The 18,802-nt window shown below is 36.6% G+C and overlaps 1 protein-coding gene across 1 annotated transcript in view; it reads right to left on the bottom strand.

The window, feature by feature from the left end:
• The window catches only part of PPP1R12A (protein phosphatase 1 regulatory subunit 12A), a 117,509-nt gene that overhangs the window by 21,230 nt on the left and 77,477 nt on the right, over positions 1–18,802 (bottom strand). Inside the window, exons 9-18 of the mRNA XM_034062801.1 lie at positions 17,242–17,369; positions 13,053–13,268; positions 12,205–12,299; positions 9,232–9,354; positions 7,252–7,413; positions 6,632–6,808; positions 4,101–4,191; positions 2,657–2,854; positions 2,306–2,477; positions 96–214 (exon numbers count right to left, since the gene is read on the bottom strand). Coding sequence (XP_033918692.1) covers positions 96–214; positions 2,306–2,477; positions 2,657–2,854; positions 4,101–4,191; positions 6,632–6,808; positions 7,252–7,413; positions 9,232–9,354; positions 12,205–12,299; positions 13,053–13,268; positions 17,242–17,369 — 1,481 coding nt within the window. The remainder of the gene's footprint in view (positions 1–95; positions 215–2,305; positions 2,478–2,656; positions 2,855–4,100; positions 4,192–6,631; positions 6,809–7,251; positions 7,414–9,231; positions 9,355–12,204; positions 12,300–13,052; positions 13,269–17,241; positions 17,370–18,802) is intronic.

The following is an 18,802-nucleotide window of genomic DNA, read 5'->3' on the forward strand; positions in this document are numbered from 1 at the left end:
TTACCCTAAACTTCTCTATGTTAAGAACAGACTGTACACATGCCATATTGCTACAAGTTAAGGCTATAGATTAGCAGTAGCAGTTGTTTACTTACATCTTGAGTCCAAAAAGAAACTCCTGTAGATCGTCGTTTTTCTCTTGGTCGCCTCCTTTCCCTTATAGACTTAGTCTGTGACTTATCTTCTTCCTTTTCTTCCTCTTTTTTGCCCCCTTCTGTTAATAACAACTTTGTTATTCATTTAAGTATAACAAAATCTATTTTTTCTGAAAAATTTCTGAGACAATTCTCAGTCTTTAAAATGTTTACAAATATTTTTTTTGACCAGAGACAAAGTAGCTAAAGAGCATCTCATCACATACAGGGTTTGCTGTAATACACATTCCTCAGAATATAAGCTCTATAACACAATAAATATTGTTCCAACTCTTGAACATCAACTGCAAAATACTAATTCCATCTCAGCCACCTCAACAAAATGTTTCAATGGGACAGTAATACACTACAAATTGTACTTACAATTCAAGTTCCCAAACTATCATATAATAATTCAAACATCTGTGTCAGTAGATGTAGAAAAGTACAAAATAAGGCAATTCTTCACAATTCTTCGTCAAAGACTTTTTTACGTGCATCAAGAATTGGATACTAAAAACCAAAAACTTTAAAAATTCTGTTAAATCCTCCTTAGAGTCCCCAGTTTCATTACAGTCCTCTCCAGTCTGATTGAAGCAAGAATAAAATGGGATCCCCTAGACTACATTAATACTATCTTACAGGTTCCCCTTTTCTTTAAAAGAAATGCAATTGCAGTTCCAGCCCAACGCAGTATCTCAGGATCAGGTTTGTTTCCCTATATGTTTACAAGTAATTTGTACAAAAAACACCCCATAAACCAAACAAGCAAAACCAGCCTTGCCCAAGCCAGTTACTTGCCTATTATCATGCAGTCTATTCAGTGTGCTGTTCTTTTATTAAGGAAGAAAACCACAGATTTCAGTTCAGACAGAAGCATCACTAAAAATGTGACTTTAGCACCACTAGTCTTCAGAGGTAAATAAACAGTTCAGTGTGAAACAAGATTTAAACAGAAAAGAAGGAAACACAAATATTCCTGGTGAACATACACCTTCCCTAATTAAAGAAATGATGGTTTTACTGCTGGGCTTTCAGATGGTAACGTATTTCTCCTCCTGCAGTCACAATCTGAAAAAAAGAACCTGCTGTAGCTAATAAGTTACCTATGAAAATGACTTCTAAGAACAATTTAGAAAGAGTTTCCCAGAGTAAGCATGCATTACTGAAGAATCTTAATCAAAATTTCAGTTCATACTAGGACACAGAGGGAAAAAAATCAGGAAGAATATCCCTGAAGTTTAGTTCCAATAACTTCCTCAGAAAGTACAAGTCTAGGGAATATGGCAATACTCCTATGTAGTTTATGGAGATCTGATCAATGGATCATTTAATCTGATCCTCTGTATAACATAATTATAAATTTCAATCAGAACTGTTTTCAAGGTACTGATCAATGACCTGAATCAGTCATGCTAACTGTGGCATGCCTCTAAGACAGAACAGGAAATCACACTGTTGTCTATCAACAATGTCCCCCTTTGACAGGCAACTGATCAGGCACAACATCTCTGAGAATTATAGCATGTGATTCATATCTGCAATAAGAGCAAAATCTGTGACGTCAAAGAAAAGCTTTTTTCTGACCTCTGAATCACACATCTGATCCTCAGCTTAAGGTTACATGAATCCAGTAAGTACTTCAAAGTATGGTTCCATTAAATATTCTGAGCTACCGCTGGAAACGTCTTCCCTTTGTTTTCAGCTGCTAATGAAACCCTGAGAGGTTCTTAAAGCATTAAAGCATTGTTCCAATCCTCTAATATGGAAGGACTGAAAAAAACCTCAGTTATTTAATCAAGTAAAATTCCTCCTTAATACTTGCAAGTATTTAAATTCTGAAATGTGGTATCTTATTACAGTTGATGTGTTAAAGCAAAAATGAAAGCATTATGTGGATATCCATAGCAGTATATTTGACATTTCTAAGATGCATCAATGGAAAACATAGATTCACATAATCATCCGCTGCAAAACACCACCAAGTACAGAAAATCATTTTCCTTTTCATGTTCCAAGTCTTGGAGCTTCTTGTAGAAGATGGGAGTAAGATACATCCCCAGTGGTCTTACATATCACACCCTATTTTGAATTACCTCTAGAAGCATATGCTGCCCTTTGTCAACTAAACCAAAGAAAAAAGCATAACCCTTCACAAACAGTACTCCTACCTCTCTCGCTTTCCTTTGTTCCGCTCCGAGAATAGGCCGAAGTTATACCTATAAGGCTGTTTGGTCTATTTAGTTGACTTGAAGTTGAAAGAGAGCTAGTGGAGGTGGAGAGTGAAGAGGTTGTTGATGACGAAGACGTTGAAGTTGAAGTTGGTCTATAGCGATGATATGGCTATTCAGCAGAAAAATGGCAAAATTAATTTACTAAGATCAAAAAAGAATTAAAATACAGGATATTAAAACATTTACCTAGATAAGTAATTCTTATAGTAGTAACAAAATTAAAACATCATTCTTGGGAGTTAAGAGTCATATGATTTCTCTACCTAAAGAGACTCATCATGAAAATACCTCTTCAACAGTTCGGGAATATCTTTGTCTATAATCATCATCTTTAGTTTCAGATTCTTTCTTTTCTTCTTGTTTTTCTTTGTCTTGCTTTTCTTTCTCTTCCTTTTCTTTTTCTTCATTTTCCTGTTCTCTGGTTCGTGTGGGACGACTTCTTCCTATAGTTTTTTCAGCTTCTTGAAGATCTGTGAGTGTTACACCCTGTGAAAACAGCAGTTTTCAGTATTTCAGCAAATGTTTCAATGTATCACTCATGTTAATGTAGATGATCACTATTTTAATGACAAAATTCAGCTTAAGAATATTAATTCTAACTATAAGGAAATAAATTTTACCTGGATGTTCTACCTGTACGTTTTTTTCTTGAGCCTTGGAGCCAAACACCTCTTTTTGATTAGTAGCGAGTGTTTGCTGCAATGTGGTCTACCACAGGTTCTCCAGCAATACAATTCTTAGTTTTTTAAATCTGAAAGTAACATCAGTAAACTACAGAGATACAGACTTGGCCTTAACATCCATAAGGATGATGGCTGGAGTATTTTTTTTTTGTGCTGTTTCATCTGGGACTAAGTGCTGATTATTCTCAGTTTGTCAGCAGACACAAGAAGAGAAGGGCAGAAATGCTCCAGAGGATAGTGGCTGGTGATTGCTTTACTGCTCAAAGAGTGTTCAAGTACCACCTGGAGATTTTCCTACTCTCCCATCCTCCCGTGTTAAGATTGCACTGGCTGCAATTCAGTATGAGGTAGATCTGACAGAAATTAGAAAGAGCACCCAAATGTATCAGTATGTAATTTCTAAGAGAGAAAGGCTGAAAGGAGGCATGCTGTGAGATTCTAGATTATTAGCAAGTAACAAAAACCTCTTCCTTAGTACTCCCTCCATGTCTATAGAAACTAGGTTGAATGTATCTTTTCTGTATCATGGATCTTAATAGCTAGCCATATACTGGTCAGCTCAACCACATCATCTTTAGTAGTCCATGTACAGAAAAAAAGACTAAGAAATTGAAGTACATAAAGTATGCTAAGCCTATTTCTTGAGTATTAAGTCTTCAGTCAGACGCATATAGCTGTTAGCTCTTAAAGAATTTGAAGTGTTCAACATCTATGCAACGTCAGATACAATTACTCAAGTAAGCCATTTTACCACCATGCAACCAAAATCTTCCTTGTAGTGGAGGAGCCTGTGCTTTCAAATTTGTATTAAATGACTCTTCAGTGATTAGAAAAAGCAACTTTCAGTACACAATGAAGGTCATAAAGCTTGCAGGAAAGAAAGGGAAAAAAGACACCGAAGAGGTTTTATTTTATCTGAGACAAGCTGTTTTATACCAGGAAGACCCATCAGTTTATTTGGAGCTTCACTGGGAAATTAGAACTTCACTGTACTCAGAGAGCTACACGGGGATGCTTCCATAAACATGGAAGTTTCAATGAAACTATACCTGCGTAGATCTTCTAGACTGTCTTGCTTGCCTGGATCTAGCTTTTCTTTGGGACTCTGACTCTTCATCCCGCACTGGAGTGAGGTATGATCTAAAGAGTTAATTACAAACAAAATTGGCAAACAATAACATTTGTAAAAATGTATTAAATGGTCGGAAAAAAAATGCAACACAATATGACTGAAAACTAAAGCAGTTAGAAGAAAATCTTTATATAAACCAGATTGCACGCATATCATAAACATCTATTCATCAAGATTGCAGCCTTAGAACTCAATTAAAATACATCATGTTTTTCCTACTTAATTTAGATTACTTTTCAACATTTTCTATAAATACAACCTAAGTTTTTTTGGTATTTCAGTAGTCTACTAACACAGCGGTAGGAGATCTCAGAGTCAATTACACATTTATAGATAAAATATGTATGTGCAACTAAATCTGTAGGCATTTAGAAAAAACTAAATGTATTTGCTAATGCCAAGAATCTAATTATACCAGCTGTTGTACCAGAGATTAAAAGTCCTTGAGGAGGTGGTTACCATACTTTCACATGAATCATCCATGCTTTGAGTAATCCCACTCCCTTTGAAAAAACTGGGTTTAAGAATAAATCCTCACGAACCACCCCCCCCCCCCCCAAATCCTGTGGAGTAAGCAGGTAATTGTAATCAAAGTCAAAAGGCTACTAAAGTAGACATACAAGGACTCTAAACCAATATTAAAAATGAGATAAAGAATATAGCTTCTTCAACTGTTCCAAAAGGATGCACCATTATATGCTTCATTACCAAAAGTAGTTTGTCTTTACTTTTCAAATATTCTTTCAAGTACTATTTTAAACATACTTTCTAAATACAGTTTCAATCTGTCAATATGGATTAACCAACTTAATTTCTAAGGAAAATATTTAGCATATAATATTTCATATATAAAGAAGTTTTTCATTTGCATATAAACATACAAAGATACACATATGCACATATATATATGTATCTGTATATATACAGATACATATGCAAGTGCTGATAATTAGAGCACTATCATGTGCATGCAATTATTATTTCTGTTTTTCTGATTTCTCAGTTTTAATGGGTATTTTATATGCCATCAAGAATGCATCTGTAATAGTATGACACAATCAGCCCAGAGCCAGATAAAAACAAGGCATTTCAGGCCAACTGCTGATATATAAAAGATATATAGTTTATGAGCATTAGTACATACGCACTAGTGAGAGCAAACAAGACAGCAAAAGCCTTAATTCTAAATTTCTTGCTTTTCTAGCTCATCTGAAACTGAAACATCATTTGCATTTTAAAATTGGGACCACTTCTGAAATAAAATATGTGTTTTGCTGATTTTGCTTTTGATGTGTTGGGTTCAGCCAAATTTTGCTATGGAAAATGCTGGTTCCCACTATGGTTGTTACTGAGATGGGTTAGAAGCATGTGTGGGCACCCCCTGAATCACAGCAGAGAACTAAAAAATATTCCCCTTTTCAGAGAATTTATTTCATCTCAGTTTGGGGTATGAAGACTATGGAAAACACTATCTCAAATAGGCCTAAAACTATAAGAAATGTTTAAAAGTTGTTGTTGTCTTAAGTCAACCAAAGGAATGAGGTTTCTTCTGCACTCATGAACAGCTTCATTATCTCCATGAACATGCAGAGATGCACAAATCTGGTACAGATGCAGAAGCTGCATTTCAAAACTACTATAAAAGCAGCACAGAAATCTTGCATTTCAGCAGGAGGATTAAAGGATAAACATTTATAAATATCTGGAAAAAGAAAAACCACAAGGAAAGCTAACAGGAATTAGCAACTTTTCCTTCCATAAATAGCAGGTAAGGACTCTTTACAGAAACATAAATATGCATCAATCTTAACTCATCCTCAATGTAACACGAAAACCACTGTATTTTTAGAATAACATTTATACCATCTTCTTATTCGTGCTTCATACTGAACAGCTCTGAAACCATTGCATTTACAACTGCGTATTATGTTTCAAGTAGAAGAGAGCCTAAATGATGCAATGAAATAAACAGAATGTGTTGGGTTCAATACTCCTTTATAAGTAGTGCCAGGCAGACAAAATGAAAGAATGCAACATTGTACCATATTAGCATACTGCCAGTGGCACAGTAGCTCAATCAGCAGCAATGTACTTGTAGTAAGTAATCGGTTACTGATTTTCTGATTTTTAATTCCATGTTTTTACACAGTCCCATTATGGGTATATTTAGGAGGACTGATTTAATCTATTACAGAAATACAAATATGAAAGTACCATATACCAAATGAGAACCCAAGGCCAGTCAAAAAAATACATGAATGGTCTCTACAGTACTAAGCTCTTACATAAATTGTGGTGCATTGCTAGTTGTTTCAGTACACATCAAGCAAGGAAGACTGCTTTACATACTGCACTATCCAAATTTGTGGTAACCAACACATTCCTTGAAATAAGAAAAGAAGAAAATTTTTGTGTAAGAGCAACATTGCTCTTAGGACCTTTACACACCTCCGTCTCTCCCTGACCTCTGATGTTGAGGACACAGTGCCAGAAGTAGCTGTAGTCATGGCTGTGGTAGTGGCTGTAGCATTTACAACAGATGGTGCAACAGGAACGGTCACTGCTGTAGGAACACTGTCCTTTTCTTTCTCAGTACTATCCTCAGCCCACAAACGATTTGAGGTACTACAGCATAACAAGCAGCAACACAAAAAAAGAGAAAAGGAAACAGCTAAACAATGAAAGCACTTTACTAAACAACTAATAACATGTAAATTGAGGGATGGATTTTTTTTAAAAGAAAACTGAGAAATGTCTCTACTATGAAAAGCTCAACTTGAGCTGTTAAAATTGAAACCATGAAGAATTAGCAGTTCGCAATAATGGAACTTTTATTCTTTGCATCCTTCTAACATTCGATTTAGTCTTTTATACCAATATAGCAGTCACTTTACAGTAGAAAGCCATTCACAATTTTTGAGCCAAATTGTATAAAATCAAAACTAATTTAACAGGAAAGTGAAAAAATCCAGAGCCCCAGGATCTACTAAACAAGAACGCATGCACAAACATAAGCACACAACAGACCTGACAAAAAAAGAAGACAAGAAGTGTGCTGGTGCCATTACCTGCTTTGTACACCTGCTGAAGTAGAACCCGTTGTACTCTTTGTAGTAGTGTTTGCACTGGCAGGCAGTGATTTCTGAAGACCAGCAGAAGAGGTAACTGTTGATGCAGTACTTGGAACATTAGAACTAATCAAATCATCTTGTCTTCTACCAAAGGAGCCACTGAAGGAGAGACATGTACAATGGATGGATTTGTATTAAGTATCTTTGCTCATTAAAATATCACGAAGCTGCGAATTATTCAATAAACTCCTGCCTATGTATTCTTGTGTCTCAGTTGAGCCTCAGAAAATTCTGAGGCAAAAGAGCTATTTTCTTCACTATTTCCTTGACTTGGATTTCTAATTTATGACATCAGAGGGCAGCAGAAGTGTCCCTTAGTCCTGACCGTTTCTCCACACAGAGAAGGTAAAGGAATCTCACTGGTTTGTGTATGACTGTCTTAATCGCATCTACTAAAGTACGTATGCAGATGGGGCCCCCAATATCCCATTTTTAAACCGCTGTTTCACCTACACTGAATACCTCAGAAAATGCAGAATTTTACTCCACAGCTTGTCAGAAATGTCGTCAGTCTCACTCCTCTTGTAATTTTCAACCAACTAAATGTACTGCTTTTTTTTTAATCATCCCCAGAGAGATTAACCTCCCACTCAAGATTTTCCCTTGCTTTTCAAGTTGTAAAGAAGATGCAGTGGTTTTCATATTTTTATCCATTGATTCTTCCTGAACAAATTTTGTATTCCCACCTCGGGATTTCTTCCCATAACTAAATCTCAGAATCACAGTTAGGACAGTCATAACATCATATTACCAACTGCAAAAGATTTAAGGAAAGATGCTTATTTCTCATTCGGCAGCTGATCAGTATTTTCTATTACTATCAATTCTATAATGACAAAGAAAAAATAACTGCACAAGAACAACTAAGGAAATACTCTGTTAAAGCACCACATGCCATTAAAAGTGATTTTGTTTGAAGACTGGAGCATAAATATTGATTAAAGCTAACATGCAAAGATTGCTCTCATACATCAGGTGCTGATATTTTCCATTCAGAACTGGAAATCTGTGCATTATCTTTCCTAAAGCTAAAGTTAGGAAATTGAGCAATTTTTTTAAGACAGGAGGTTAACAAAAGATGTAAGATATATTATGTTGTGTATGAAACAGCCTGTCTACATGCCACTGACAACATCAATGTCAAGACTAAATAAAGATTAAGTAACATGTACATCAGCAGCACATATCAATATCCAGCGTAGCTACCCAAATCTTTTCTTTTGGTCTATTCAATTTAGGTATTCATTGCTCCACTAATTCCAATGAACAACTTTACTCAAACAGCTACACTGAAGCTACACAATGGAGTAAAGTCAATCATCTTTGCAGGATAGGATTCCTTCTGAGAAAATCCTGCAAGACAGGAAACATGCAAAATTGAAAATTAATTTCATTTAGTCTGTATTCAAGTTAGTATTACACTTGCATTCTAGGATGCTAATATTCACCATAGGGATGGCTATAAACTATCGCTATGGAGAGCAGCCCAAGACCTCTGATACTGGTCATGCAAAAACCTGAAGTCAACAGAGACAATATTTTCCCCCTTTTCTTTTCAAATAACAGGCAGAATTATTTGTATCCCAGCATTTAAAGTAGTTATCTTTGGTTACTGAACTAACCTGGAAAGAGTCAATGAACCTCAAACTGAAATAAACAACAGGAAAAAGAAAGCATATCATTTTAATTATAAAGCAGTTGCTGCAACAATCTTAGTAAAAATGGTGTAGCTTTTAAATCAGCATGAGCACTGCATCAGCATTAAGTACATACTTTTAAATTATTAACAACATTTCAACATCTTAGCATTCAATTTAAAACTGTCCTTATGAAGTGATTCACTACTTCATTATTGTTTTCTTTTTCTAATTTGTAAGCTTATTTTGATAAAAAAAAGAAGCTAAGAAAACCCCACACCTTCTTTGATAACTTGTGTTTAATGATGTAGGACCTTCATTCAAACTGTTTTTCTTGACATCTTCCTCCCATTTTCTCCTGGTGTAGGAACTGCCACCACGTATTGAGCTAGCAGACAAGTCCCTGTAAAAAAGATTTTAGTTTAGCAAACTCATATTAAAGAAGGCTGTTCCTCTTGTAAGCTGAAAAGGCATTTCACATTAAGGATTAAAACCCTGGATAACACACTTAAACAGAATCACGTGGAACAGGAATAAAATGACCTTTATGGACAATAATTTCCAAGCTCCTATGGAAAAATGCTACAGTCATGCTAACACTGTCAGCAATATAATAGAAAAGTAACATTAAAAGAAAAACTGCTAAAGAGGATCTAATCATCATCAGCTAGAAATTGATTTCATGGGCTTTTTCATTCTTTGATGCTATAAAAAGTTCAACAGCTGACTAGCCTTTAGAACACATGATACTGTAGACCAGTATAAACAGGCCTGCAGTAGCCATTCCTGAGCGGCCTGCCACATATCACTAGCTGACATTACTTTAGTCATAAGGAATTTCCAGCCTGCTGTTGCAGTTTATAGCAGAAAGAAATAACTTTGCAAAAGTCTACTTAGAAAAACCACCCTGAAAAATGAGATGAAAAAACCTTGAATTCTAATACAAATGTCAGCTCAACATTTAAACTAAAGTTCAGACAGAAGAAGTCTTTCATGAAACTATACCTAAAAGGCAGCCAGATGTGCAATGGAAAAATAAAACTGTTTTGTAAAGGTGTACTTTACGTTCAGACACCTATGGCCTTCAGAATGTACCTCTTTTTGCACAAGAATTTATGCTATCACTTTTAGTTTCATTTGGAAATAACCTTAGAAAATGATCAAACACAGGCCAATGTGTTTTTCTTACCACCAAAATGTCTTTTCCACCCATGTCTTACCACCAAAGAAAACGAATTCTGAGATATGATCTGCCTTTGAAAGGTCCTGCTGCATGACATGTTTTTTGTAACTACAGAAGGTTTCACTTTGCCAGGACACTACGTATTTCAGCACTTTTGCTGTAGCACTGGTTACTTGACTGAGGCTGGAAGTCTGAGATTTGTTAACCTAAAAACCCCGATGGGATTAATCTTGGAAGTACATTACTCACAGTGGGATGTCAGCTGCATTACACTACATCATCGATAAGCTAGACAAGCAGGTGTTCAGACAGGGAGAACAAGAACCCAGTGTCTGAGTAACAAGGACAAAGATCTGGGACAAAGGCAGAAACCTCAATAATTTATTAAGGCACCTGTAAGGCAGATGGTTAAATTCTACATGTAAAGAAGGTCAGGCTAAATGTCAAAGATCTCTTACGGCTTCAGGCAAGTAAGCTGGGTTGTCTACCACATCATACACTAGGCACAGTGCTGGTGCCTAAACAGGCTGGCCTAAAAGCAGGCTTCATCTCTGGTTCACCAAGGAATACAGAAAGTTCTCACGTCGACTGTTTGGTCAGCACTGGGACTAATGAGACTGATGACCCAAGTTCACCCAATGCATACGAGGCTAAACTTACTATCGATGATATCTAGTTTTGGAACTGTGTCTGTGAATGGTTAAGACAGGCACACCAAGGACACAAACCTCAACACTGAGGCAAAATTTAATCCCTTTGTTACCAGCAATAACAGCTTCTGTGAAATAAAATTGCAATGAAATATTTATCCCGACCTTGAAGTATCATCTAGTTAAGACACTTGTAGAGAACAAGAGTTTTTGAGAAGATCTCAAAAGAATGAAAATTGGAATAATGATAATGTCTCTTATAAGCAAACCCCAACTGACAAACGCAGCCTCAAAGAATACAGTACTCCAGAGAATGATAAGCACAAACAGAAACTCCAAACTGTCCTGTTTATAGACATGCAAACTAAAGAAATCTGGTGAAGTAACATAAGAGATGCTACTTAGGGGAGCGTGAGAGCTAGAATATCCCTGTTTCCAAACAGAATTTGTCACCCAGGGACTGAACTTCAGCAGCAGTATCCTGCAAGCATAAGAAAAAAGAGTATTTATCTTGTGTTTGTGCTGAAATGAACCATTCTCAAGAGCAGCAACAAAGAATCTCCTCTTCAGACAGAAGAAGATTTATCAGTCTTACAATGATTACAACAGCACATTTTGAGCAATGAGAGTATTTTCAGTTCACATCATTCAACATTCAGCTATATAGATTTGATCCAAAGATATAAGACATTAGGGAGAATTCTAAGTTTTGTATTATGTATTTTATCTTAACTCAAAAAAATGTCCAAGTAGAACTGTAGTAAAGGAGAGAAGTGAAAAATTAGAAGCTTCTGACAATGCAAATATGCTATGGAAGTACCCCAAATACTAACAGGTAACAAGCTTATGCACTTAAACCTTTTGTTTCTTTTATACTCAAAGCTACAGAAGAAATATCAGCAAAGAAAGTAAAAGTCTCCAAATGAAGATGAAAAGTCAACATATAAACAAAAAAAAATGCTTTAGTAACTTATGACTTTTGCAAATCATTGCTGCTGCCCAGTATAGTTTTAAGCAAAAACTGTAAGAAACACAACATTTTATTATTATCAAAAGTAACAATGGAGACCAACACTCTTAAGAGTCTGGTTCAGGCTCAAGTCAAAGCAGTAAAATGCCTTTAGCACCTTCCAGTAGCTTAAAGTTTACAACTACATACTTTGGATTCCATTTGTTTTCTCCCCTAAGATGACAACACTCATTGCCCAGTTCTCCTCACCATAAAATAACATGGATTTTTAAAAGGGTTATTACAATCTACAGCATCAAAAACCCTCAGGAAGTGGATTACCATATGGATTAGCATAATCTATGGAACAGGATAATGCTATAAATTAGCATTTTCTTAAAATCTGTAAATTTGTCGGCCACTCTAAAATCAAGCAATTTTATATTGAACGGAAATTGTAACTTCAGTCACCTGTTCTCTTTCTCATCAATGTCAGAGGTACTGGCCAGTCGTCTTGGTATTGTAGGTGCAACATATGCAAGTCGAGTTCCTTTTCCATCTTTCTCCTGAAACACGTGGTTTTTATTAAGTGTTATTGTTATTGATTATACTGCTGTTGGCTGGAAAATCGTCATTATGACAACTTCAGCTGTATTTATTGTGACTTGATTATGCAAGTGATTTTTAAGCTTTAATTAAATGTCATAAGGCCTACATCATGCAAAGGAAACTATTCATTTTTTCATTCTAGCTATGCAAATGACTCGATTTCTTTTCTTTCCTGCTTTGCTGCAGTACAATTCCAACACTGTTTTCTGAAAGCAGCTGTTTCAGTATTTTCATATAGTATAGCATTATTCTTAATCCTGAAAACACTGAAACAGAACCACAATTCTATGCTGGTCTATACCTGTCCCAAATTAGGCCTTATTTCAGTACTCAGTTTTAACTACAGAACCATATTTTTGTAAATAAAAATGACTGTGGAATACAAAACCACTCCTTTTTTATAAGGTTCTTTCAACATCACTCTCCGCGTGATGCCGAAACAATCAAACTTCTGATGTCCCGTAACTGTAAAAACTACTACTAGCATTGCAAGCCCCCAGAAGTGAAAAGCCCCAGACCTATGCACCAGCTCACAACACAGGTACCTACTACTCTTTTAAAGAAAGCACACAGAAACTGCATGACTTTTTGGAATGTTGGTAGAGAACAGATGTGTAGTACAGTCTTAATTCTACATTACATCACAAACATCTATACTAAATAAGGTAGATAATTTTCTCAAAATGTTGTTTCACACCAAAAATTATTACCTTTTCTTTGTTGTCCAATGAAGAGGAAAGTCTAGGACTTGAAGCAGAACGCATAACACCTGCAGAGTCCTTTTCTTTCTGAGCTTCTTTGGAAGCAGTAATCTCTGCAAGGGCACCATAACTACCAGTTTTTCTAAGACCTAGCCTCCATGAAGCAGGAGATTCATCTTTCCTCTCTTCTTCTTTGGGAGAAACCTTGGTTGTAGATGTTGGAAACTATAAAACACATGTAAATGAATTTATATTATTAATTTTCATTAACTGTGGTAATTCATGCTCCTTGCGGAGATTTGAGAATACAACTCTTTTTAATAATCACAGAAGTGTTGAATTGGTGGGGGAGTTTTAATGAGACATAACCTACACACTCTCCTCTTTAAATTAGTTAATGAGGTAAGAAATGTAAGACTGGTCAAGGTATACTACTCCTCTACAAGTTAGCTTAGAAAAACTCACTCTTTGTAATAACACAACGTGATCAGGAGATGCAAACTTAGAAACATGCAAATCCAGTATCAACATTTTGATTAAATATGTTATTTTGCAACCTGTACACACCAGAACCTCACCATTGATTTTTCACCCTTATTGGGCACAAGAACAATGCCAGTTTTGCGCAAGCCCTGCCTCCATGATGCAGGATCTACTGACTCCGCGACAGGCATGACAGGAGGAATGAAATCATACTAAAGCTATTTAAGACAAGACAAAGATGAAGATGGAAAGAACGGAAAACAGAAACAAAAGGTTGTTTTAAAACTACATAGTTTGTTCCTATGTTCACGTTATGTTACACCACAAAATACAAAAAAGCAGTAAGAGACTTAAAACCTTAGTAACAGATTCTTATTAAACAGAACAAAGCATATTTAGCTACTTCAGAGACAGAATTATAGTTTGCATAGAAGAGGACAGCAAAGCCTGTTTACCTAACAAGGTTCATGGCCTAAATCCTCATATGGTTGAGAATACTGTAAGATTCACACTATTATACCTTTTATCTTATTATTATATTTCATTCATATCCCTTAATCACATCCCATGCTAGCTTAGCTACCAAAACCCATACCTTCACTCCCACACTCACCATACTTCAGTATACTTCAGTACCCTCAGACAGAAAGCAGCATTATTGAATGCCATACAGACTGAAAGAAAACCCAGATTCAAGCTTAGTACACTGCATCTGCACCACTTGTGAGCAACACAGGGTTTGGCCAGCTGTGGTGTAAAAGCAGAAGAGTAAGTGCAATAGCACAGATGGTGCAAACCTGAAAAGGCAGGTGCAAGAGTATGTACAACATCTCATACGCACTGCCGTTTTACCTTCGGTAGTAAAACCAGTTTAAGGCCTTTTTGCTCACTGAACTGCAACTGCTTTTCTAGACCACTGATTTTCTAGAATAGTTAGGGTTGGAAAGGACCTTAAGATCATCTAGTTCCAACCCCCCTGCCATGGGCAGGGACACCTCACACTAAACCATATCCCCCAAGGCTTCATCCAACCTGGTCTTGAACACTGCCGGGGATGGAGCATTCACTACCTCCCTGGGCAACCCATTCCAGTACCTCAACACCCTAACAGTAAAGAATTTCTTCCTTATATCCAACCTAAACTTCCCCTGTTTAAGTTTCAACCCATTACCCCTTATCCTATCACTACAGTCCCTAGCGAACAGTCCCTCTCCAGCATCCTTGTAGGCCCCCTTCAGATACTGGAAGGCTGCTATGAGGTCTCCACGCAGCCTTCTCTTCTCCAGGCTGAACAGCCCCAACTTTCTCAACCTATCATGCACTTGCAATGTTACAAGACGATTACTCTTGTTACAAATGTGCATTTATTTTGTAGCTACAGAAGACCCTGAACTTTTCACATACAGTATTAGAAAGGTAACTAGTTTACTTTTAACCTGTACCTTTTAAGGCAAAAAGATAAGTCATTAATTGCTGCGTAAGAAAATTAGAACAAACAAAATGCCAGTATATTATTGATTTATAAAAGGCTACCATCCAGGTGACAATCAAACTTATTTCTTATTACTTAAACAGGGGAAGTCTAGATTGGATATAAGGAAGAAGTTCTTTACTGTAAGGGTGGTGAGGTACTGGAATGGGTTGCCCAGGGAGGCTGTGAATGCTCCATCCCTGGCGGTGGCCAAGGCCAGGTTGGACAGAACCTTGGGTGACATGGTTTAGTGTGAGACGTCCCTGCCCATGGCAGGGGGGCTGGAACTGGATGATCTTAAGGTCCTTTCCAATCCTAACTATTCTATCGTTCTATGATTATTATAAAGCCTGTGTGGCCTTCCCTGCCACCCCCCTAATACATTGCTATTTAATCTCATATAAAAAATTGTGTATATTTGCTCATTCAACTCCAGAATATCAAGCCACACTCCAGCTAGAAACAATTTGCTAACGTCCTATTGCTGAAGATCATATAACTAAGAATGTTTTTGCATAATATGAGATTAATTGATTAGAAGGGACAAGCTAGGAAACTCCTGACTTCAAGATGAAGTTTAGGCAATTACAAGAAAAAAATCTGTGTTTGAAGTGTGAGGTGGAATCTCCAGCATTCAAAGTTAATTAAGTGCAGCAAGAAAAGTGGGTGGAGAGTACATCAGTTTAACTGCCCAACTGCCACAAATGCTTGTACTACTGAAGTGATTTCAAAAGATAAACTGTATAAAGTAGGCCTATTTTCTTGCAGTTAAATTCATATTATATATTTGAATTCATTCCAACAAGCCACGGTTATCAAACCAGCAAATTACTCACAATGTCTTCCCTCCCTCATGCATTTGCTACAGTTTCTATGGAGAACTTGTACCTCTTGAGCTCTGCACAGCTCTTGAGCAATGCAAACACAGCTCTCACGACAGAGAACTGTAATTTCTTACAAGCCAGCAGACAATGTTTAGATGAACATCACAAGATCACCCTGGAATCTAGCTGTCTGCTCAGTCACAAAGTTCAGTGAGGGGAAACAGAAGTCATTCCTGCCGGTGAGCCATGCCCACAGTTCCCCTTTTGTTCTAATGTTTTTTTTACACCAATCTTGTGGATGTCACTCACAATGATTTTTGTAAACCAGCTCTAGGGATCAGGAAGGTTGGCCCAGCTCTATTGAACAGCATCACATAATATGATGCAGTTGGGCAATATATTCCCTGCATCTGTGACATTAAAGCATACTTTGTAAGATGAATGATCATGAGATTGTATTGTGAATATGAAAGTAAAACTCCAAGAAGCTCCCAGGAGCTAAATACAATGCATACTATTCACCCAGCAGTACATCTTCTCTTCTCTACTCTCTACATATCACAGCTACTAGTTCTCTTGAACATGCTTTTCAACAGCATCAGTAGAGGGTCAGACTTTGCTTATGAGGCAAACAGAAAAGCGGCAGTGACTGAGAAATGAAGCCTTACTAACTTGCTATCCAGTTTGCTTTGATATTCTGAAAGTTTGACTCATATACCACCTTTTGACTATACATTTTTATCCACTCTTTTTTTCATGGGGGATTACATAACTTTCACAAGCAAAACTAAAAAGCTTCCTGTACACAATATGCCTTTGCTAGATATCTTTTTGGGCTGAACATTGGATAAAACATGTGTCCCAGTCCTCTAGCCCATCCATGAGGATCTAACAATACTGAAAACAGGGCTGGGACCTACAGCACTTTCTACTTATTTTTGCTATCTTTTTCAGTTTTTGCACCTAAGTACTAGCTGAGTGCTTTTAAGAACTCCTGAAAGCACTTCAATCATACTTACCTTCCTTAAGGGCATCACAAATACAGGCACAGAGAGACACTAGAACTGCAGTTTCTAAAAATTTTGGAGGAGTCTGCCACAGAAAAGACTTTCAAAGAATGAAGTTTAGCTTCGAAAAAGCAAGAACTCCACTCACTGCGCAACAGATCTTTGCTTTTTGAAAAGATGTTCAGCTGTTTCGCAGTTCTGTACATTACATCCCTGTTTAGAATCAAAACCATTCAAAACTTTAAAAAGTTGAACATAGCTTCTGCAGAAAAAGACAAAGTTTTTTAGGAATCCATGCATATTTTCATCTATTCACTGGATAACCCCATCAACTTTTTATACAAGGACCAAAAAGTGTCTGCTTGCACACAGAAACAGAAATCTAAAATAGTGAGAAAGGTATTTTGGTTTACCTTCTTAACAGGTGATGTAGGTGCACCCTGGCCACCAGCTACAGAAGGCGCTGTCACAGCTACTGATGCTGATTGCGCACTTGTGGTATTTGCATTGTTAGTTACAGCTGCCAAGGCTTTGGTCTTATCTGCAAAATATTTACAAGATTTTAGTTTTCATTTTTCATTCACTATTTCTTCACTTCTACAAGACAGAGTCTAATTTCTTTTGAACAAATATGACAGTCAACTTTCCAAACAGCATTTTACTATCTATTCCTTAGGGTTTCCCCCCCTCACTCCCAATCTGTATCTTAGGTCCATCTTTTTTCCATAATGGTCATGCATGTAACATTTTTTTTTTGTCATTCAAAAAGTGTTAAAACACTCAGAAGATGCAGAAGTAAAGAACCATTCAGGTTGAAAGTGACCTCAGGATGTAATCTAATTCAACCTCTTGTTCAAAGAACAGTTAATATTGTGTACAGAACAGGTTGCTCAGGGCTTTGATGAGTCAGGTCCTGAAAACCTCTGGAGACAGAATCCACAGCATTCCCAAACCACCTGTATTTGAGTATATGGCTCATGACCATACAATTTTAACAGCAGGAGGTACGCTGATATGTAACAGTTAATGCGAACTGCAGAGGATGTTGATGCAAAGTGAAGTATTTTACTGATGCAGTGAACAAATACAAAAAAATCAGCTTACAAATCTAACTGCACTTAATGGAAAGTTCTCTTTAAACACAAGTGAAAATAAGTGGTGGTAAACTCCTAGATCATGGTGATAAAAACGTTTTAACAGGGCAATGCGACTGACAGTATGTTTTAGACAGGGAGATCTGCTGGAAATCTGCAAATGAATAACACAGCTTTAAAACATACAAGAAAAGTTGTCAGGAGTGTAAGGAGAAAATTGGTTTTTTTTGGTTTTTTTTTTTTACAACTGTATTCTGAAATTATTTCTGACAATTTCAGAACAGGACTGCAAGAACACAGCTGTGTGTGTGCCTGAGCTAAAACCGACTTCCAAAACACCACTAAATTACTTCAAACCTGAACTGCTGAAATTTGGTTACCTCCTTAAGGAGATATATAGCTTCATATTCATATTTCGTTTCTTGGTCTTACAGACAGAAATGCATTTATTTTTAAACTGTATTGATAATCAATAAAACAGAATGTTTATTTTAGGAAAAAAATTCATATATCCCCATAAATTAGAAATCAGAGTTTCCAGTACTGCAAAATACTGAACTCTACTAAACTATTTTACTACCAGAATGCTCCTTATAATCCTACAATTTTTCACTAGAAAACTCCCTTAAGCTGAATAATGGGAAAAAACGGGAAGTACAGACTTGGAATTTAGAGATGCAGCTCTACAGGGAGAAGCCTGAAGTCTAGCTTGCCAAATAAAGTATGATAAAGCCTTGTTGATATTAAAAACACAAAGTTTACATAAATTAATTCTTGTGTCACAGTCATATTTTCCTGGCACGAACTATCTACTGGTAACGAAGAGAACACAGTTACCAGGATCATAGAGTTCAGGAGACATTACAGTTAGCTCAGTGAC

Source organism: Melopsittacus undulatus, chromosome 5 (assembly GCF_012275295.1).
Source record: "Melopsittacus undulatus isolate bMelUnd1 chromosome 5, bMelUnd1.mat.Z, whole genome shotgun sequence".
In the NCBI taxonomy this organism is placed as follows: Eukaryota; Metazoa; Chordata; class Aves; order Psittaciformes; family Psittaculidae; genus Melopsittacus; species Melopsittacus undulatus.